Consider the following 24,230-nt stretch of genomic DNA (forward strand, 5'->3'; position numbering starts at 1 on the left):
TGACGTCATCATGGGAGATGCCCCTTATAATATCTTCTTCACCATCCTGTTTTTCCTGCACAGCCGGAACTTGCAAAACTTCAGCAACTTTCAATTAATGGCATGCCCTAAAGGTAGTTTTCCTCTATTCTCCTTCTAGCACTAGTGCTACCTTATAGTGATCTTCTTGTAAGATATTACATTTTTTAAAGATCATTTTTCTGTTTGGCAACTAAAGAATATTTTAAACCTGGGGCAACCACAGGCTATAAAGCACATTTTGTAAGTGCAGTTTATAGGTGCAAAGATTAGATGTTCAGATAGACAATATAATTATCTTATTTTTAAATTTTTTTAAAAAATACAAGAACTATCAAGAAAGTTAAGAAGCAGCTTATTTTGTTACAAAGGAAATTGAAGAAGATATAAAGAAATGGAAAATCTTTCTGTGCTCATGGATTGGAAGAATAAATATTGTTAAAATGTCAATACAACTCAAAGCAATCTACACATTCAATGCAATCCCAATCAAAATTGCACCAGCATTCTTCTCGAAGCTAGAACAAGCAATCCTAAAATTTGTATGGAACCATGAAAGACCCTGAATAGCCAAAGTAATATTGAAGAAGAAAACCAAAGCTGGAGGCATCACAATCCCAGACTGTAGCCTCTACTACAAAGCTGTAATCATCAAGACAGCATGGTATTGGCACAAAAACAGACACATAGACCAATGGAATAGAATAGAGACTCCAGAATTGGACACACAAATGTATGGCCAACTAATCTTTGACAAAGCAGGAAAGAATATCCAATGGAAAAAAGACAGTCTCTTTAACAAATGGTGCTGGGAGAACTGGACAGCAATATGCAGAAGAATGAAACTAGACCACTTTGTTACACCATTCACAAAAATAAACTCAAAATGGATAACGGACCTGAATGTGAGACAGGAAACCATCAAAACCCTAGAGGAGAAAGCAGGAAAAAACCTCTCTGACCTCAGCCACAGCAATTTCTTACTTGACGCATCTCCAAAGGCAAGGGAATTAAAAGCAAAAATGAACTATTGGGACCTCATCAAGATAAAAACCTTCTACACTGCAAAGGAAACAATCAACAAAACTAAAAGGCAACCGACGGAATGGGAAAGATATCTGCAAATGACATATTGGGCAAAGGGCTATCCAAAATCTATAAAGAAGTCACCAAACTCCACACCCCAAAAACAAATAATCCAATGAAGAAATGGGCAGAAGACATGAATAGACACTTCTCTAAAGAAGACATCCAGATGGCCTGAACAGGCACATGAAAAGATGCTCAACGTCACTCCTGATCAGGGAAATACAAATCAAAACCACACTGAGACATCACTTCATGCCAGTCAGAGTGGCTAAAGTGAACAAATCAGGAGACTATAGACGCTGGAGAGGATGTGGAGAAACGGGAACCCTCTTGCACTGTTGGTGGGAATGCAAACTGGCGCAGCCACTCTGAAAACAGTGTGGAGGTTCCTCAAAAAATTAAAAATAGATCTACCCAATGACCCAGCAATAGCACTGCTAGGGCTTTACCCAATGGATACAGGAATGCTGATGCATAGGGGCACTTGTACCCCAATGTTTATAGCAGCATTTTCAACAATTGCCAAATTATGGAAAGAGCCTAAATGTCCATCAACTGATGAATGGATAAAGAAGATGAGGTTTATATATACAATGGAATACTACTTGGCAATGAGAAAGAATGAAATATGGCCTTTTGTAGCAATGTAGATGGAACTGGAGAGTGTGATGCTAAGTGAAAGAAGTCATACAGAGAAAAACAGATACCAAATGTTTTCACTCTTATGTGGATCCTGAGAAACTTAACAGAAGACCATGGGGGAGGGGAAGGGGAAAAAAAAAGTTACAGAGAGGGAAGGAGGCAAAGCATAAGAAGACTCTTAAAAACTGAGAACAAACTGAGGGTTGATGGGGGGTGGGAGGGAGGGGTGGGTGGGTGATGGGTATTGAGGAGGGCACCTTTTGGGATGAGCACTGGGTGTTGTATGGAAACCAATTTGACAATAAATTTCATATATTGAAAAAAAAAATCCTGAGAATAAACTGAGGGTTGATGGGAGGTGGGAGGGAGGGGAAAGTGGGTGATGGGCACTGAGGAGGGCACCTATTGGGATGAGCACTAGGTGTTGCATGGAAACCAAGTTGCTAATAAATTTCATATTAAAAAAAAAAAAAGAAGCAGCTCATTTTGTACTGCCTAAATCATTTAATTTTCCAGTGTAAGAAGAGGAATCAGCTAGTCATAGAAACTACTCATAGAAACAAAAAAAAACAACCTATCTTAATCTAGGACTTTCTGTTAAAAATCATATTAGGATGATCAAATGATGAACTAACTCTGGAGTCCAGGTGATTATCACAACATGTGTTCTCCTGACCTTATAGCTTTAGTCTATTGGATTATATTCGTGACTTTGTGTGGTGAGAATCATGCCTTTGCACTTGCTCTTCCCTACTCCTCGTTCTCTGTGGCAGCTCTGTTTTGTCCAAAGTCTACCCAATCTCCTGTAGTCTAAAGGGTTTTGCTAGGTCCACTGCCTCTGTCTAGGTCCTTGAGAGATTATCCAACTGCTCTAGGAGATTCAATACTACCTCAATAACCTTAAAAGAGTGCAATTATTAATACTACACTTAATGGCAGGGAAAAGAATATCACTGAATTTTAAATGAGTCATGATCTCTGCATCTTTAAAGAAAGGTACAGGGATAAAAGGTACAGAGATGAGGTGACAGACAAGCAAAATGTTTTATTCTTTTCTTTTGTCCCTATGCTTATAAAGTTGGCATGGATGTTTCAAAGGCTTTATATCTTTGTACAGAATGACTGCAAATGTTAGCTAGCATCCAGGGAAGTACAGCAGCAAGTTAACCAAACCTGTAATGCTACAGAGCAGGCGCAGATTGGGCGTGGTATCTCCCTTGTACCCGTTGGACACGCCTTCTCCTGAGGGCGGGGGCACCGGGATGGTCATTGTGATAGGTTTATGGAATTTCCTTCTTCTTGGTTCCACGGTGACGATTGGGCTAAACGTTGCTTTGTTTCCAAGAATCTTTTTCACAATTTCATCTGGAACAGGCTGGGCCTAGAGACAGAGAAAGGACCTTAAATGGAAGTTAACATTTTTCTGTCATTGGAAAATTGACTTTTTAAGTGAGGAGGAAAAAGCTCAAAACAGACAACCAAAAAAAAAAAAAAGTCTTTCTTCTTAATCCTTACTATTTCAGGAGGGCACAAAAAAGAACCAAAACAACTTAACAGTGTAGCAGGAACTGGTCAGTGTGTGTATTTCCCCAGCAGAAAACAGGCAACAGGAGCTTGAGTGACAGAGAGTGAACCAAGTCTCACAGCATAGAAGCCTTTTAGTCTAACTAAAAGTAAAGGTCAGCAAATATTGAGTCTAGTGTATGTTAAACCTATGCAGGACATCCAGTAAAACATTACATGGGCAACGTGTGCCCAGGCAAAAATTGAGGTTTTTCAGAGTTAAGTAACAAAAGGGCACTTAAGATTTCAATTCTAGACTACCAAACCTAATGTCTTCCTTATGGCTTCTTTGCTATTTGGTAAAATACTCAATACCAGAGATAGCTGAAGGGAACCTGATGTCACTGAAATATAAGGTGGTGTCCTCAGTCACAAGTTACTGACGGCCTTCTCAGAGTTTAGAGTACTTGACTCTAAAAAACCTCACAAAAAGAACAGGAACTTTAAGTTAAACTATTAAAGACTATATTAATTAACACAAATTAAGTTACCTTCCTTACTATTTTCCTTTTTCAATAGGTCTAGCTGAAACAAGTAAATATAAGAAAGACCATCCTTGCCAAGATTTTCAGTTAGCCTTCCAAACCAAAACAAGTTCTAACTGGTCTGGATAAAACCCAGTGTTTATGATCTACTTAAATCAAAATGTGAAAGCTTGCAAGTTTCCTTAGTACTGATTTTCATGCTATGGCATATTATAAACCAAATCAAATACAGTTTATTTCTTTAATGGTATATTTGTTCTTTTGGTGCTCTTGTCGCACATACTGAGACCAGTAACCTATGGTTAACAAAACAATCTTTCATCAGAAACCAAGGTATACTTTCAAAAGAAAACCCTAAAATACATACCTTATTTAATAAGCCACTAAGCTCACTTTATACTTCATGAACTAGGTTACTGCTTCCCAAACCGGCCCACTGCTTTGATTAGCAATATCGCTGGGGTGAGTTACCACAACGGTCTTCTGAGCAGAGCATGGTCACACGGTCTCTACATGTGCCAAGGAAACAAGTCTTTGTGAACGTTACCTGGAGGCCCACGCGGATTCTTTTGGTTAAAGCACCCTCTGGGAATGAAGCCTGGACAAGGGGCACAGTGGTGCTGCTCAGAATCCCGCCTTCAGGGCCAATCTGGTTGCTTTCCTGCTTAATCCGTGAAACCACAGCGAAATACTGGGGGAAGTCCTTTGTGATGATCCTGCAGATACGCTTTTTCCCTAGCTCCTCTGGGCTGTCAAGTTCTGCAAGGACAAGTGAATGAAAAAGCTGTGAGAAGTCAATCTACACAATACCTGTAGATAAACTGAAGTGTAATTTCAAGAGATAATACTACTTATATCCAGTGGTCTAAACAGTTTCTATGATTGAGAGGAAGTGATAGTGACCTTAACAATATGAAGCTTTGTAAAGCCAGTATCAAGCTATTCATATATAATATTTATAGGAAAATATTTCTATGAAAGAGGAACACATATATTCAAAAACTGGCATTTACCTCATCTGAACAGAGCTCTACTCTGTAAGAAGAGATACCTCATTCTGTGATTATTTACAATAATCTGCCCTCAGCTGCCAAAGTAGGAATGAATCAGAAGAAAGTCGGGCCTCATAAGAAAGCGAATAAAGTCTAAAGTATGTCTAAAAGGCTCTAGCACTTTATTTGAAAGCCTCTTTTAAAAGATGTTTAAATTACCCAAATGATTAACGTCATCAACACCAATTTCTGTCTGCCCACAGATAACCCTCATGCATCAATCCGCCTATCCACAATGGACATATCTTCTTTCCTCCTGTGCACTGCCAAACTGACTTCTTCCTGTCTGTCCTCACTCTGGAAAAGGATTTACATTTGTCTAGCCCTGCTGTCCAATAGCGTGACTCACTTTTCTTTGTACATCACATCGAAAGGTCGAAGTCCAGCTGATCTGGTTGTGGAAATGGCTTTGCCCTGCCACCCCTGTCCGAGCCACCTCCTAGCCATCTCCCTGTCACCCGCCCCTCCTTACTACAATTCGTTCCCTACAGGGCAGCCAGATGGGTCTTCTTTGAAAAGCCGGATCTGATGCATAATGTTGGCAGGTTTAATTTAAATAAATGCTTTTTTAAATCATATGAAATAAATATTCGAGACTAGTCAAGAGTATTTTGGAAAAATAGGCTTGTGAGGAAGAATTTACTTTATAAGATTTTAATAGTTATCTAGAAGTATCAAAATAAAATTTATATGGAAAGACATATAAGAATATATATAAGATTAGATAAATAGGTGAGCGGGATAAAAACACAGAGCAAGAAATAGATTTAAATTTATATATGTATACACACATATGTGGTATATATATAAATGCATATATATCAACTTTTATGTATTATATATTATATATTTAAATGAATATATTTAAATCAAAGTCATATATTTAAACTTCAAATCAGTGGGGGAAAGATGGCTGATTTAAGATGGTACTGACATAATTGAAAATCTATTTGGCAGAACAGAGATAATTCACTATATTTTATGACATATAAATATAAATTCCAGCTGGATGAGAGACTTAACTACTTAAAAAAATTAAAATATTACCATAAAACAATCAAGAGAATATGTCTCAGCCTTAGTTAGGAGAAATTTTTATATTTAAAACTGGAAACCCAGAAGCCTAAAAGATAGTTTTGGCTATAAAAATGCAAAGTTTTCTATGGCAAAAATAGTAAGCTTAAAAGACAAAAGGAAAGGTAATAGTCACACATGGCAAATAATGGATTGATATGCTCAGTATCAATGGCAGCTACAAGTTGAGAAGAAGATGACAGACAAGCCAATTGAAAACAGCAAAATATTATAAGTAGGCAAGTCACAGAAGCTGAAAACTGGTCAGAAAAATGCATATTAAAATGTTCAAACTTGATAATTTACATGGAAATACTTATTTAAACATGATACAAAATAAATATTTGAGACTAGCCAAGAGTATTTTGGAAAAGTAGATTTGTGAGGGAGAATTTCTCTTACAAAAATTTAAAACTTATCTAGATGTATTATAATAAAACAGTTATATGGAGACCTCGCTCTCCCGCCACACCTTGCAGGGAGTGGGGGTTGGGTGGGAGAGGCTATTTCAATATGATGATCCCCAACAGCAAACACCTCTCTGAGAAGGTGGCAGTAGGGGTGAGATGCGAGGGTGCCAGGCAGGTAATGACTGACTAGTATAAAGCACAGAAAGTGAGCACAGAAGCAAGATGCGCAAAAAAAAAAAAAAAAAAAAAAAAAAAAAAAAAAATGCAAAGTCTGCTCTTTTTTAGGGAAAACTCTAATCTGCACATCTGTATACTTTTATAAGAGAAATCTGTAGAAGAAACATTCTAGTATTAGTACTGGTCACTTCTGAGGCCTGGGAGATGGGATTGAAGGTGAGGAGCTAAGAAGGGGGTGGGGGGGTACCTTTGGGTTCACATAGCTGGGATGGTCTTGTTACAAAATAAAGGGGAAAGTCCCAAACTTCAGGGAGAGGTGTTGGTTTTGTCTTTGTTGTACTCACATAAGCCTCTGTTCATACCTCTGACACATACAGAACAGGTCCTACCATTGTTTAACTATGAACATGTCTGCCTCCTTCATCAGATACACAGGGCTGAGATCACAGCTTATTCTGAATAGAAATTTATAGAAAGGGAAGATGAATGGTTAGGTAATTGGATCGGTGACATCTTCTCATTTTACAGATTACCCACCAAACTGTGAGGTGGGAACACCAAATTGTCAAATAGGAGACAGATAGGGTCCCACTCAGATCACAAATGGAACTAGAATTTGGTCCGTGTGGTTTCCTAACCATCTGCTTCTCCTCTGCTCCATCCAAATCTAAATATTGAGTTTTTAGTGAAAGAAAATAAAAGAAAACAAAGGCAAATAATTTTTTTTAAAAAAGGTTAATATAGAAAAACAGGAAGGAACCAAAGAGCTCGCTCAGGAAAATATTCTTGGGTGGGGTGAGGGGGGGGCATTCAGTTATTCAGCAATTGACAAAACTGGATGGATAAGTTTTCCATCCAGAGAGGATATATTTCCCTTCCCATGATTTGGCTTCTTTTTGAAAGTCTGAATTCCCAGAGTTCATAATTCATGTGGCAACTGAGAAATTCTGATGATTAGTTTCAGTTGCTGTGCATCCGATCAGCTGCAGCTAAGCAGACATTGTTCACCTTGGTCTCAAATTTGTGATTATGTTCTTCAGAAATAGCCTGGGACTTCACACAGTGCGAGCAATATAAGAAGACCCCACTGTGAAATTACATCCTTCAAACAAGAAAGATTTCCTGACTCCACATGTAACAAGCTGTGTATCCTGTGAGCATGAAGTTTACTCAAGTTCAAGCTGGACATACCAGAGGCAGTGAGGCACCTTTTGGGGGACTCCGGGAAACATGCATTCTTAGCTGTGTGTGTATGTGTATGTGTGTGTGTGTGTGTGTGTGTATTGCAGGTATGTGAATGCACATTTGTGAGGAGTTAAGGGAGAGACAGCTGTATCACCCCTGGAAACTACAATAGCAATGGACTGGGAAGAATGGCCGCTTTATGTAGCAGAGGCAGCCAGGCCACACTCTGCCATATTGCCTTTGATAAAGAACGAAAGCCACCCCAAATATAAAGTGAGTGTGTCCATCTCAGATGCAGCCGATGAGCGGTAAATGGAAAAGCTCAGGTTCTTACTCCACACTCGACTTATAACATCTTTTAGGATTTGCCAGTGGTTCAGGAACACTCTGTGTTGTACCCACTCTGAAATTGACCCAATTTTTCCATCATCATTAAAACTTGCATAATTATTGACCTCCACTGTTGTATTTAAAAAAATTTTTTAACATTTTATTTATTTTTGAGACAGAGACAGAGACAGAGCATGAATGGGGAAGGGTCAGAGAGAGAGGGAGACACAGAATCTGAAACAGGCTCCAGGCTCTGAGCTGTCAGCACAGAGCCTGACGTGGGGCTCGAACTCACGGACCATGAGATCATGACCTGAGCTGAAGTCGGAAGCTTAACTGACTGAGCCACCCAGGCTCCCCTTTAACAGGTATTTTAAAGATAAGCCTTGGGGTGCTTACGTGGCTCAGTCAGCTGAGCTTCCGACTTTGGCTCAGGTCATGATCTTGTGGTTTGTGAGTTTGAGCCCTGCATTGGGTTCTCTGTCATCAGCACAGAGGCTGGGCTCTCTGTCCCCCCCACTCTCTCTCTCTCTCTCTCAAAAATAAATAAATATTAAAAAATATATAGGCCTCACACCAAAGAAACAACTACTGTGCAAATTTTGGACATCAGAATCCCCATGCACCATTCCTTAAACAGGATCATATACACATACTGCCCTCCTAAATTACTTAGATTCCCAGGCCTCTGCATGATGAAATGGAGAAAAGATATCGTTCCTTTTGAACTTTTTTTTCTGAGAATAAAACTCAATACAAAGGTGAAGACTACAAAAAATATTTAAATACTGGTTTATAAAAAGAAGCATCATCTCTAAGAGCTACAGTTGAAGGCTAGGCTATTACATGTTGGGATAGCTGCATAAGTTAGACAATAAATGATGTGCACAGTGGGTAAACATGAAGAGACAAGAGGAGGAAGTGAAAAACAGTAATATTACTATGTAATTCATATGGCCTGAAAATCGATCACAAGATCTTATTGGTCATCATATAGGACAAAGGTTAAATAAATTATGATAGATTCATACTATGGAATACAGTGCAGTATTAAAAAGAATGGGCTAGAAGTATATGTTTTAATATGTATATCTCCAAGCCATATTAAATGGAAAAGTCACCAAAAAATGTGATAACAATCGACTAATCACATCTTTACATGTTGATGTATAAATTCATATAATGTACATAAAATTTAGGGGACAGGGAAAGAGAAAAGGAAAATTATAATATATATAATAATGAGTGTATGCTTGTGTATTATTACATGGTAATAATACTAATACTAGTATTAAATAATAAAATGATATAATCAATAATATAACAGATTATTAAAATTTTAATGTGGATTCAACTCAAACACATTTTCTCTATTTCTTGCTTTAAAAAAAGGAGACTGAAACACAGTAATGAAATGATCTTAGCTGACTCGAGAGGCCTGAAAGAGGAAGGAAGTTGTCGACACACAGCAGCTGGGAAGCCCTGACTTGTGGCCATATTGTCCATCATAAGCACCTGATCACGAGGCTTTTTATTCTATTTATAGTTTTGATAAACTGTTAATGTATATTAAAACCAGATTTTCTTTTCATAAAATGTGAAGTAACCACAGTAAAATTACGTTAAATTAAATGAGGTTTGATATTGAGGCTTGGCCCATGGCAGGTATTCAACTAGTATCCACTGAACAAAGACATCACTGGAAATTAATAGAGACTCACACTTTTCATACCAAATAACTGCATGATTCTGTAAGTCTTGCTTTAAGGGGTGTCTGGGTGGCTCAGTCGGTTAAGCATCCAACTCTTTTAATTTCTGCTCAGGTCATGATCTCATGGTTTGTGGGATCGAGCCCTGCATCAGGCTCTGCACTGACAGCATGGAGCCTGCTTGGGATTCTCTCTCTCCCTCTCTCTCTGACCCTCCCCCACTTGAACACACAAACACACACTCTCTCTTTTTCAAAATTAAACAAAAAATCTTGCTTTAAAATATATATAGTTTAGTAGACTGATTATAGTTTGTTCTTTTAATAATTTTTTAAAAAATTGTATGAGGAAAAGTGGATCTTGTCTTCCTACTCTTTAATCCACAGTAAATTTTATTATGTCCATGTGTTTATAAGAGAAATTACTGTTTACTTAATGGACGTTTATCCAAAGGGCATTGAAAACTTATGAGAATATCAAACTCTTCTGAAAAGTTCTGTGTTGCAAACTAAAAAAGTATGCCAGAAAAGTCACATTTCCAGGCAAATAGCAATAAAGTCTAATTATGTATATATGAATAATGTCAATATTCTTTCCAGGACTGAATATACTTGTACTCAGATTTCTTTTTCTTTAGAGACAGAGAGAGAAAGAATGCGAGCAGGGGGGCAGGGCAGAAGGAAAGAGAATCTTAAGAAAGTGCCATGTGCCATGCTCAGTGTGGGGCCCAACACAGGGGTTGATCCCACAACCCTGGGATCATGACCTGAGCTGAAATCAAAAGTTGGATGCTCAACTGATTGAACCACCCAGACACCCCTGTATTCAGATTTTAAAATGGTCTATTATTAGGTTAGAGAAGCAGGAATATAGAACCAAGAATCTTTGCTATGCTCCTATCCTTTCCATTGATAAAACCAAGAAAATAACCTACAGACATGATGCCTGTGTCCTAGTCATACCCACAGAAAACCCAGCTTGTGTGTGCTCCAATCTGGCAAGATCATAAGATCTTGCAAGATCTGGCAAGATCACCAGAGCTATCTATTAAAAGCACAGTTTCCTAGGTTTCTCTCCTGGAGATTCTGACTTGGTAGGCCAGGAGTGGAACCTGAAAAGCTGTTTTTCACAGTCAATTCAGGTGACTTTATGACTTGACATGTCTGGGAAGCAAAGTCTTAGACTTCACCCTATGTCTGTCCCTAAAGATTCAGAACCCAAATTGTGAAAAACATGACAATAGGATCTTATGAAAAACATTGCAAGGATGGTTCAATATGAGAAGAGGAGCTTATGAGGCAATAATATCCATTACTGTTTTTTTTAAGTTTATTTATTTGAGAGAGAGAGAGAGAGAGAGAGAGAGAGAGACAATGGGGGAGGAGCAGAGAGAGAGAATCCCAAGCAGGCTTTGAGTCATCAGCGCAGAGCCCGATGTGGGACTTGAACCCACAAACTGTGAGATCATGACCTGAGCTGAAATCAAGAGTCAGACGCTTAACCCACTGAGTCACCCAGGTGCGCCTATCCATTACTTTTAAATGGCTTAAAAAAATTTTACTAAACCACTCCATACCTATAGAATTAAAGGAGAAAATGACATAAAAATAAAGAGCTTCTTACCCTTCAGGGTGATTGATAGACTATGAAAAGACCCTAAAACCCCCTCTCTTTCTCTGTTTAATCTGTTACTAGTAAAGTTTTCTCTTTCTCTCTCTCTCTCTCTCTCTCTCTCTCTCTCTCTCTCTCTCACACACACACACACACACACACACACACACACACACACACACACACGATTAAGGGAAAAGAAAGAGATGAGTTCTGAAACAGGTAGCCTTGGTCAGGAGGAATGTTACAATTTACACTCACTGAATGTCTACTTTCTGGCAAGTCAGTTACTATTTGTCCCACAAAGCATTTGGTAAAGAGGGTGTGTGAACTTCAAAGAGAATAAGTGACCTGTCCAAAGTGACCTGTCTGCTTTAGAGCTTAGAACCTAGGTCTAGGAACAGGGTCAGGGAGAAGGGATGAAGTCACACAGACATGGACTTTAACCATGATTTAACACAATGTATTTGCAGATTACCTGGCACAGGGGTGGTAGCTGATAAATGGATGAGTAATGGACAGATATGCAGATACCCTGGTCCAGAAGGTGATGTCCCTTCTTGTTGGCTTGCTCTATGAGCAGAAAGCTCTGATTACAGTGGCACTTTCTGCTGTGCAATAAATGGAAACTAATGTTCTACAGTTTTCTTCACTGATTAATGATAAATTTCTCAAGCACCTTGTAACTCAGTTTCTTTATTTGTAAAAGGTGGGACAGCTTTCTCTGTAACTGAGATTTTGCAACAGAGCAAGAAGAATAAAAAAATGCTTTGTGAATATAAATGGTTACAGAGATTATCATACAATGAAGCATAAATAACAGGAGTGAAATCATGTTCCCACTAAATGGGTTAATCTTAAAGCTTTCAAATGATCATCCTTGATTAGTTTTGCCTCACTCTTACATGCACATGATTAAATATCTAGATAAGTTGGTCAGATGGGACCATGATTCTTTTTCCTACACCAAATTTGTTTTCTGAAAGCTGTTTGTGAGTGTGGGGTCAGGTTTGACTACGAATAGTCTATAGAAGGAATACAACCTCAAGTTTTCACAAAGGATGATTTCTGTACCTAGAGTTTAATTTTTAGTCAGGTGAATATTCTGCTCAGCATGATCCTCTAAGAAAGGAGAATTTGATATGAGGTGTGGGGGAAAACTGAGGCCTACAATGTTAGATTTCAAAAGGGCAAGCTAGCCAGGATGGTTCTCTGGGAAGTCACTGGAGACAGCTGCCTTGGGCTCAAATCTAACTCTCCAACCAGCGAGCTTGGACTTTGGATAAGTTCCTGAACTCTGAGCCTTAATGTTCCCTGTCTATAAGATCAGGATAAGAAAAGCTTCCTCTGGGGTAGATATGACAAATAAATGATATAAAGCCACCAGCATAGTTCTGTTCATGTAATAATTCAAGCTACTTATTCTTTCCAAGGTCATAGAGCTTTGGAATAGAGGAGAAACAGAAAACCAATCTGTGGCAGATCTAAGGTTGGATTAAACAACAACAACAACAACAACAACAACAACAACACATTATGTGTATATCTCTACGGTGTATGAATCTTAATTGCTGTCATTTTAATTTCATTCCAGTTTTCAAAATAAAGTTTCACTAATTACAAAGTATTAAACATAAGAATTTATAAATAAATTGGGAGAAATGAAGGAAATAAAAGACAAGTCTGTAACATTCAACTCTGGCTATAGAATATGTGGAACACCAGGGCACTTGTAATATATTCAGTCAAATATTTCAGGAAATCATAGACGTTCATCTCCTCGGAATTCAAATTCAGCTTCATCTGAATATGCAACTTTTGTAATAAGTCTGTCCAAGAAGTTGCAGGGAAAAAAACCGCCAAATGATACAACTTGATCCTTCTTCCTCAATGTAAACATAATAGAAACCTCTCCAATTTTGTCCAACTTTTATTTTGAAATAATTATAAATTCATGGGAAATTGCAAAGATTACAGAGAGGTCCCATGTACAGGTACAATTTTAGAAATTTAACTCCTATTCTTATTCAGTTCCAGTATGCACTTTATATCTGTCTCGATCAGCATTATTTTACATCTTTGTGCAAGGTAAGGATCTTCATTGTTATTCAGATTTGTACAATGCATTGAGAGCTAATGATGATTGTCTAGAAACAATGAATTATCTATTTGTTTTCCCCTCCGGTTTTAGCAATCCATACAATTTCTGACAATTATATTTTAAAATTATTTTTTGAAAACTAATTTCTAATCATTTTGTGTCCTTTCCCTCCCATGCAGACCACCTCTCCTCATTTGGTTGTGGCACCCCTTCCTTTAGAAAGTTGCTTTCTCTCTTGGGTATAGGTCACTGAATTATTAAGGGAATGTATCATCAAGAGTGGGGACATAGGCTTGGATACAAAGCATTTATTTTTCCATTCATTCAACAAGTTATGGTGTGGTGACAATACTGTGCCAAGAGCTGCTACATGCACTGGGAATATGGCTGTCAACAAGTCAAGCCAAGTCCCTGTCCACAGGGACTTTACCGTACATCATGGAAGATAGCAAAGTTCAAAGTTGCTTGTTATGGAAGAAGACAGGCCAGATGTTGTGGACATATTTACCAGGTGGATCTAACTTAGTCTGGGGTTTAGGGAAGGCTTTCTGGAAGAGAAGTTAGGGAGTGTTTGCTCATGCTGGAATAATCATTATAAGGGTTTCCTCCAGGATTGCAGAAACTTTATATTCTATGCATTGGCTTCTCTATGTATTTTTTCCAGGAAAATGTTCTTCCACATTTGCTTAGTTTTCCACTTATGTAAATAAAAAGGCATGGCTTTCAGGCAATTAGCTCCATTTTGGCACTTTCTTCAACCCTTTGTTTAAACCATTACTACGATATGAAGGCAAAAAACAAATAATATAATCCCATGTTCAAAATCAGGATCATATATAATTCTTTAAAGCTGAACACCATAAATCAGTAACCCAGCATGTGCAGCAGATACAGAAGCACAACGAACTCCAAGGGCCCTAGACCTGCTGTGTCTGACACCCTGGCCTCCATTCTCATCTGCACTAAAGGTCATAAAAGCTTGCACCCAATCTCTCAGCCTTGCTTCCCTGTCCTCAGAGGGCCAAGAGCCCCATTCTGTCTGACAAGTGGGTCAGGGTGTCTGACATCATTATTTTGACCTACTAATGTTTTATAAAAAGATGTAAATGCTGGCAAATCCATTTACACAGGCACATATAAGTCTCGGTGTGGTTAATGTTTATTTGGCTTGGCCCCATTCTCATTTCCCAGCTAGTTGGTTTGGGGTAGCTGTTCTATTTCCCTTCCTTTTGCACTATGGTAGGTATCAAGCAACTGATTTAAAATGAGTTTTATGGCAACAGGCTGAAGGGTTTAACTGATAGTATTTGGTATGCTTTTTGTTTTTTGACACCCTAACATAATCTTCATTTGGTTAAGTTGTTTTCACTTTTTCCTCCAGAATTTTTCAAAATTGTTAACAGATTTGTCCAGCAGATGGTGCTGTGTACAACATAAAGCTACGTGTTCCACTTCTCAGCACTGGACGCTTCTACAATCTAACTTGATGCTTTAAGATTATGCTTTTGTCTCATGCCTGATGAATTAAAAACGAGTTCATTTGAAATGAACCAAAGTAGCAATTTTTAACTGAAACATCTGCCTCTGTAATTATTGTTCGTATAGTTAGATAACAAAATTATGGAAAATTAGTTTTCTGTTACTTGACATTATAGTTATCAATTCTTTCCTGCTTCAACTTACAGAAAAAAAGCATAATTATTTTATCTAAAATGCATTATTTTAAACTTTCACTTGGTCTCATGGGAAAACAATGACAACAGAAAGGAAACATTTTCCTGGCATGATGGCATTGTTTGGAGAGCTTCAGCAACACTTTGGTCCAACACAGTGGTTGGGATTTTAAAATAATAGCATAATTCCTATATGTTCAAAGCATTCTTGTGATGCTTAGGTAGCAATGATTTTGATTTTAAAATCTAATAAATGTGTCTCTCCAAATCTATACATTGTCCAGAGAAGCACCATCTAAAAGAAATATAATGCAAACCACATTTGGAACTTTAAATTTCTTTATAGCCACCCTGGAAAATTAAAAAGGAACAGGTAAAATTAATTTTAATGGTATCTTTTTTTTAAAGTAGGCTCCACACCCAACACAGAAGCCCAACATGGGGCTTGAACTCACGACCCTGAGATCAAGACCTAGGCTGAGAACAAGAGTCAGACACTTAAGCAACTAAGCCACCCAGGTGCCCCAATTTTAATAATATATTTTATTTAGCCCAGTATATCCAAAACATTACCATTCCAACATGTAGCCAATGTAAAAATTATTAATGAGATATCGATTGGGGGGTTGCTCTGCACATCTGGTGCAGTTTACATTCACAGTACATCTCAATGTGCACTGGCCCCATTTCAAGTGTCCTGTAGCCACGTGTAACTAGTGGCAACCCTAGTGTCAGTGCCACACTAGAGCATTTCTCCAGCTCTTCAATTTTAAGACCTCCAAGGAGGAAGGATTCTTCTACTAGTGAATCCTCTCAGGTCCAGCAAAACCATAAACCACAAAACACCCTTTGGGGTCTGACTTTAGAGGCAGAATTTTAAACATGTTTAATTGAACTTTGTGAGTTTAACTAAAGATTTTAAACAAACTTACAAAGTAGATTCAACTTGGTTCGCTTTAAAGATGATGTTTTTGGGGGGGAGCAGAATGAATTTATTTTGTGTTTTCCAGTATCTTTTTCTCAGCAGAGAGAAAAAGTGCTAGGACAAGATCTGGGTCCGCCTCCAAAGAGGAAAGTCGCTTCTGCCACATGATATCTTATTGGTAACAGCAGGTTCTTCACACCCAGACCAACTGTCCTCTGTCATTCTAGCCTCTTACTTCAGTAGAGCTCTGCTAACACACCTGCTTCATTAGCATAACCATTGATGCCTGTGTCTCCAGGCTCCTAGTGGCAGAAATAAATCTTAATTCTACCACGTTTTGCAATGACGGTTTTTCTTGAATCCACACCATATCCTTTTGAGTCATATAAGAACTAAGATGGTACCTTGATGAGTAATGCAAGATTTAAATAGCAGCTAACATTTAAGTAACATTTTTGTTTCACGCGAAACACTTTCATAGGCATCCTTCATTTGAGAATACAGAAAGGCAAAGGGGTATTATAGAAAAACAACCAAATTTGGGGTCAGAAGCCTGGACTTTAGAAGTCTATATCTAGATCTATTTTCCTACCATTGCCTGACTATGTAGTGGTGATGGAGAGAATGTCACCTTCATCAACCCTGACCAGGGCTTCAATTAGCCACGTGCAATTTGGAAAAGGGTGCCACTTAGGACAGACACCGCCCTGCAGGTAAATGGCTTGGGAACATTAGTTAAGATTGCCTCTTTGTCCTGCAGGCCAGTGTCGGAGCAGATGTCTTGGCAAGGGGAAGAGGCAAGATTTCAGTTCCTACTTGCTCTCCTGCACAACTGTACACAGCAGCCGTGACAAATACTAACATTGATTGAGTGGTTCTTATGCATCAGACCTTGGATTAAGAACTTTATATATATTAGCTCGTCAGTTCCCCCTTAGCTCTCTATGAGGTATCCTCACTTTACAGATTTAAATGAAATTTTAGAAAGATTGAGTGCTTGGTTAGGATAACACAGCTAGGAAGTCAGCATGGGAATTGTGGTCTATGTGACGTCCACAGATCCTGATCCTAACCACCATATTACACTAGGAAAATTATCCTCCTCCTTACACTTGTCTTTCTTTGGAGCTATTCTAACTACTCCATTTGTGCACTTGGAAAGGCTTTGCAAGTTTTGAAATATTACAGAACCATATCTAATCTTTACAATTGCATGGTATAGTAAAAGTCAGTTATCAAAATATTGCCTAAGATGATTTTTAACATTTGGGTTTTAAGATTTTTCAGAGAATAAGGTGCAACAGGACTGGTTATAAAAATAGCATATAGATTAGTTACAGAGCAGAATTTATTTATGGAAAAGAGGGTAAAAAAGGAGACATTTATAATAAAACATGTAATACCAAGAGTCACTTGCCATGGATGACAGATAAGGCTTATTGTTATAAATTGGGGAAATTAATAAGTTAAAACAACAGGATGCTTTTTTCTTTTTCTTTAAGGAAGTCTTGAGTGATCTAGTCACTGGTTTATTTTCTGTACTATTGTTATGATGCTCATTAACAACTATCCAGGAATAAACAAAGGGGGGCTGGGGCAGAGGGAAGAAGGTAGAACACAACATGAAAACTTCTGTTCTGCACTCATGCTTCTTTTCCTATGAGAACTTTGAATAGCTGGACCTTAGGGAAATAGAAGTGTTGGATTTTTTTTTAAGAGATAGGATGATTTTGATTTTTGTCTGTTTTTAGAAGGGGGATGTTCCAGTATGAATGAAATGTCTTTGGGTACTAGAGAAGAGTGGTGATAAGTGGGGCTTAAGCTTGGTATGAAATCTGATTGAGTTTCAGCTATAAAATATGTATAGTACTTCCTTCATTATTGTTACTTTAAAACTTAATCCATGAAGAAAACCACTGTGCCTGGAGAATTTAGTCCTTATTTTTGCTGAAGTACCTCCAGTGCTAGATTCTTTAAGCCTAGAAGTATTTACGTTTTCTTTTAATTGCCTAAAATAGAACCAAAGTTTAACTGGTCTTTAAAAATGTAACAAAGAAACTCTATCTACTATTTCCAAGATAACACACAGAATCCAGGACAGAGGGCTAATATCATCATTTCTTAACATATGTCCTGAGTATGGAAGCTCGAGGGGCATAATTTCTAAGCAAAGATATGACTAATTCCAATTTAAAACTGGTTTAATAAAAACAAAATGAAGATAATCAGCATGAAACCATGGAAATCCATTCCATAAATAATCCTTAAAAATTGAAAAAAAATTGCGGGTGCCCCAAAAACTGGTGGCTCAGTCAGTTAAGTGTCTGACTCTTGGGTTCAGCTCAAGTCATGACCTCACAGTTCATGATTTCGAGCCCTGTGTCAGGGCCTCCTTGGGATCCTCTCTCTCTGCGCCTCCCCTGCTGTCTCTTTCTCTCTCTCAAAATAAATAAATAAACTTAAAAAAAAAGAATCTACTATTTTTTTTTCAAAAATTCTACCTGTGCCTGGTAGGATGGACATATTATAATCTATACTCAAAAATGAAGGAGACTATATTTGAATATTCAGTGTTTTTGCTAGAACTACAATGTCCAATGAGGTAGCGAGTGGCCACATGTGGCTATCTGAAATTAATTAAAGAAAATTAAATATTACCTTCCTCAACTGTACGAGTCATATTTCAAGTACTCCGGAGTCACATGTGACTAGTGATTACTCTTGGACAGCCCAAGTATAGAGTATTTCCATCATCGTATAAATCATCACCTACTAGGCAGTACTGTTTTAGAATGGTCAGTATTCTTTCTAGAATAATGTTAATTTCCCAGAAATTTCCTCAAAGTAAATGCTCCCCTTTAATTTTCTTCTCCTGTAGATTAACATTAATGACATTTGGGGTAGAAGAAATAGACCAATGAGAACTTTTCCTCCAGCTAGCTACATATTTTGAGAAGTTCCTCCTTCTGCCCCTTACCAGCAAGGGGGGAAAACCTAAATCAGCATTGTGCCTGACACTGGGGGTTCAAAGGTGATTAAGACATGTACCCTGCCTTCAAGAGGTTACAGTATCAAGGTAGGTATCTAAAAAGAAAGAAAGAAAGAAAGAAAGACAAAGAGAGAAAGAAAAGAAACAAACTCCTTGTGTAGGAGACGCTACACATTACAAACTAATAATCTACATTGGCATTTAAGAAATACTAGATACATGAAAATATTTACATACTTTATTTTCCTTAAAATAACCACCCTCTCTGGATAACCCATTTTTCTTATTCTCTCCATTTTTGAATCCTGAATCATCTATATTCTTTTACTATTTTCAAAATGCTAATTCAATTCATTCTCTTAAGATGTATTCTTTTTAAAATTTTTAATTGTGTTTCCTTATCAATTTCCTTAGAAGAGAATGACTAGGTAATAAAAATTAGAAATCATAATTACCACTGCATGTTCCTATCAGAGATTATTTGAATTTATAGCTGATATATGATATAAATATCAGTATCATATGTAAACATTTAATATATGCTCATTTAAGATGATTATTCTCCTGAACCTTAAATCTAGAGGTTGGTAGGAATTTTCCTGTTTACATTTATTTTCTTCTCCACAGGGCACACATTTCTAAAATAAGTGGGATATGGTTAAATCTTTGAAAACAAGATAGAACCAGATTTCTAACCCCAGCGCTGCTACTTAGTTTGGGTAATATTAGGTAAGTGACTTGACTTGTCTGAACTTCTGCTCCCTCATCTATAAAGGGTGATTAAAGGGGTACATGGGTGGCTCAGTTGGTTAAGTGTCTGACTTCAGTTCAGACCATGATCTCAGGGTTCATGGGTTTGAGCCCTGTGTTGGGCTCTGTGCTGACAGCTCAGAGCCTGGAGCCTACTTCAGATTTTGTGTCTCCCTCTCTCTCTGCCCCTCTCCCGCTCACACTCTGACTCTCTCTCTCTCTCAAAAATACACATTACAAAAATAAAAAAATAATAAACAGTAAATAAATGTTCAAAGAAAAATTTTTTAAAAGTGTGATTAAAACTACCTACTTTATAGTACTATACTTTTTTTTAAATTTTCATACAGAAAGGAATTTATCACTCTCTCACAAATGCTAGAAACTCAACAATTACTAATTTCCTCCTACCCTGCTGTAAAAACATCTTTAAATTCTTGGTTGGCAGTGATGAACTGTGTCTTTTACAGAACCTTTGATAGGACGATTTTTTTCTATAGAATGAATAGTGACAACAGCTGATATTTATTGAGCACTTACTATGTGACAAAGGCTGTATTTCATAAGTGCTTCACAGAATTATTTTTTCCCAGTAACAGCCCTATGAAGTAAGGAAGGTATCTCCATTTTGCAGAAGTCAAAGAGGCTCACAGGGACCAAAGAACTTGACCATGGTCATCCCTCAAACACCCGAGTCGTTCTAGCACCTTTGTCGTCACTCTGAAACCAGAAGACTGTGCTGGGTGCATTCCAAAAGCCAGTGAATTAAATGCTAGGACAGCGAATTTTATGGCAGGTGAACTACATCTCCAATAAAGCTATTCTTTAAAACAATTGCTGAATTTGTAGTGATTAGGGAGTCAGTATAAAGATTAGTCAGGCTCAGTCGGTCTAGCATCTGACTGGCTCAGGTCATGATTTCACAGTTCATGAGTTTGAGACCCACATCAGGTTCTTCACTGACAGTGCAGAGCTTGCTTGGGATTCTCTCTCTCTCTCCCCCTCTCTCCCGCTAGCTTGCTCTAAATAAATAAATAAATAAACAAACAAACTTAAAAAAATTAGAGTCATTCTGTGATGCATTTGGCCTCTAATTGTTTTTCACCCCTTTAAAGGAAAAGTCTGCATCAAGTACCTACTCTCAAAACAAGTCCATTCCCAATGTCTACTAAGAAAACCTGCTTTGTTCTAAGGGTCAGAGAGCTGAAGAAGGTGTGTATGGGAAGTGACACACTCGGCTATGTGCCCTACTAGGTCACAGACTACGACACAGACTCCAATAATTAGTTTTGCAACTTATTATTGCCCAACAGAAGTTAAAAATTCACGAAGAATGTTGACATAATCGGGGAGAAGATGGAGACACAAGAAAGGATCCAGAAATAATAACTCCGAAAGTAAAATGTGAACATATTTTCTTAAAAATGTCCTGCATGCTTTGCATACCTTTCACTATTATTTCCCCTCCTCCTGACACATTTTTCATTTAGAAAACTTTCTCAGGTTTTGGAAAGATTAATATATCTCATTGAAGATGGAAAGAATCATCAAGTGGTATTTGTACATTAGTGTTATGAAAACAAAAGGCTGTTGGATTGACTGGAACTTCATGCCTTGGATACAGATAAGAGCACTAAATGCTGAGGAACCAGACCCCAAGCTCAGGATGCAGACATGTGAGGTTCAGGTGCAGTTAACTCTGGTGTAGTCATGCCTTTGATTTCTACCTGCAGACATTGACAGAAACCAGGACTTGTCACCATTACCTTCATCCATGCCATTGAGTAATTCGGTTAAATCTTCATTTTTACTGTCAAACTGATGCTCCTTCCATGTTTCACCATTTTCACTTCGAAGAACAATGAGTTCTCTCTCCTTTCCTCTCATGGACCCAAAGTGAGGGATTTCCACTATGACAGGGCTGGAAAAGAAATCCACATTATTTTGGTATCAAAATGAAATATGTTTATAGTATCATACTTAAAAAAAAGTTTCATTAACAGTATTCATTTGAAAATCAGAGGTGCCACTAGGGTTGGGAATGATTTCAAAGCTGCAGAATCATTTGCTAATAAATAATATATCAGAAGCCTGATAACATGCCATCATTCATTCATTCACAAACAATTCATAAGGGCCTATCATATGTTAGGCATTTGATTTAATATGGGAGAAAATATTCAGCACATATAAACAGGAATTTTGAATCAAGGAATTGAAAGATTAAAACAGACCATAAGGAAGTTGGTCCATTTTTAAAAACACAATAGGTATATCATATTATACAAAAAGCTAATGATTTAAAAGGACACAGTCATTTCTTTGAAAAAGAAATTCTATAGATTTCCTATTTTGAAAGATCACAGGTGTTTGTCCCTTCGCAAGCAAACAGTCGACATAACAATTCACTCCCTCCAACAGTGACTTTCCATGACTTTTAATGGCCTGTATGGTTAAGGCAGTTTTCTCTGATGTTTAATTTGTGAGATGGTCGTGGGCAGCTTAATTTCCTAACACTATAATAACCTGCACAGAAATATTTAAACTTTCTGAAAAAGCACTTGCTGGTTTGAAATTGTAATCTATTGATATATTAAATTTTGACAGTGTCCTTTTGCAGAAGAATGTATAAGAATGGCTGCAAATTGAAGACAGCCAATCAAGCACAGGAATCATTTTGTTAAATTTTAAAATAGGATAAATGGCTAAAAAGGATGAATGGAAGTAAGCAGACCACAATCACACACAGTTTATGTAGTTGGATTGTGCAGCTTTATTTTATGACATTTAGTAGACAGTATCATTATTCTCCTACAGAGGTTGTATGTAACCTCACCTCTTACCCTACACGTTTATGTGCATGTCACAACAGAAGATACGGGTTCAGATAGGTAAGAGCATAAAAAGGGCTAGTTGTAATGATCCAATAACATGAATATGTATGAACATTTCATTTATCACAAAAGCATTCTCTTAAAATAGGATGATAAATATGATCATTTTACTTTTGACAAAATAATTAGAATTAATTCAAATTAAGGATTTCAACATTTTTTAATAATGCCTTTATTTTTTGGTAGATAAAAACAAAATCAACTACTCCTAAGAGTGTTAATAATTTCAAGAGTTAAGATATTTACCATAGTTTTTAACCACATCTGATTTGACTTCTGTTTTTTTTGAGAACTAGATACAATCTTTGCAGGTTAATGTATCAGATACTGTCTCTGTAAATATTTGAGGAATGTGGCTTTGTGTAGGACATTGAACAACACTGGAGAGAAGGTATGAACCAGGGCCTCTGACCAAGGTGAAAGCCAAGCATAAGTTTTCATAACAGGTTTCTTCATGCAGACTGCCAAGGCAAATCCCCCAAACAGACAGACAAGCAAACAAACAACAGATACCAACACATTTCGGCTTCAACAAAACAAAACAAGACGATTTAATAACTGTAGTAGAACATTCTATCTGCTGCCTATTTGGCTTGCTTTAAATATCTTCTAGCCCCAACATTTATCAAAATCAGTTTACTTATTGAGGACTTTTCTTTCTCAAAGACCATGAAGATTACTTAGTATGCATAAGTATGTACTTTGAAGAAAATGTAACTCTAGACACACACACACACACACACACACACACACACGCATATATATATATATATATATATATATATATATATATATATACATACACATATATATATTCACACACATATATATCATTTACAGCAAATGTTGATTCAAAGCCTGCAAATACTTTCTCTTACACTGGGTTAAAATTAGATTGTCAGTCTGTCTTAAAAACTACCATATTCAGTTGAAACATTTCAAATTAAAGAAAGGTTTACAAAAGCACAAAGTTACGAAGCAGAATGCTTGCAGGAAATTCCACATGCCGGAGAAGCACAAGATAGGTAGCGATGCTACATTAAGTCAAGCCACTATGATTTTTGTTTCTTTCAGTGACACACATCAACTGAAAGCATTAAAAACTGAAAAAATAAAAAGAAACTTAAGACAAGAATAAGACCATGGGTGTGACAGAAAAAAATTGAAAATGGAGAAAGAATTGTAGACATTCTGAATCTTGTCTATAAAGATCCTACCCAATAAATTTTGTTCCTTGAGGCCCAAGCTGCAGGATTCGGCTAACCAAACTCTCACCCTCATTTACAGGGGGAGGATTGGTAGGAAGATGCAGTTTACTGAATAACATCCATGCAGCAGGAAGAGAAACAAGAAGGGGAAATTGTGAACAAACTGTCCGTCACGACAGAGCCTGCCTGATTTGCACCCAAGTGCCACCTCAGGAAAAGAGTTTATTTTTCCTTTTTGTAAAATATCATTATCACAATGGATTATGTCCCTACAAATTATCTCTTAAAAAGGCATGTACCCATAGTAGCCAGTTATTCATATAATTCCAACATCTGTATTTTTTC

The 24,230-nt window shown here is 37.4% G+C and overlaps 1 protein-coding gene across 21 annotated transcripts in view; it reads right to left on the minus strand.

Moving 5' to 3' along the window:
* ANK3 (ankyrin 3) overlaps positions 1-24,230 on the minus strand; it is a 690,167-nt gene that overhangs the window by 53,231 nt on the left and 612,706 nt on the right. For all 21 annotated transcript variants that reach the window (XM_086679761.1, XM_086679767.1, XM_086679764.1 and 18 more), the window contains 3 exons: positions 21,550-21,704; positions 4,345-4,556; positions 2,923-3,130 (listed from right to left, as the gene is read on the minus strand). In XM_086679761.1, coding sequence (XP_086535887.1) covers positions 2,923-3,130; positions 4,345-4,556; positions 21,550-21,704 — 575 coding nt within the window. The remainder of the gene's footprint in view (positions 1-2,922; positions 3,131-4,344; positions 4,557-21,549; positions 21,705-24,230) is intronic.

The sequence above is a fragment of the Puma concolor genome, chromosome D2 (assembly GCF_028749965.1).
Source record: "Puma concolor isolate L17-30 chromosome D2, mPumCon1.1.hap2, whole genome shotgun sequence".
Classification (NCBI taxonomy): Eukaryota; Metazoa; Chordata; class Mammalia; order Carnivora; family Felidae; genus Puma; species Puma concolor.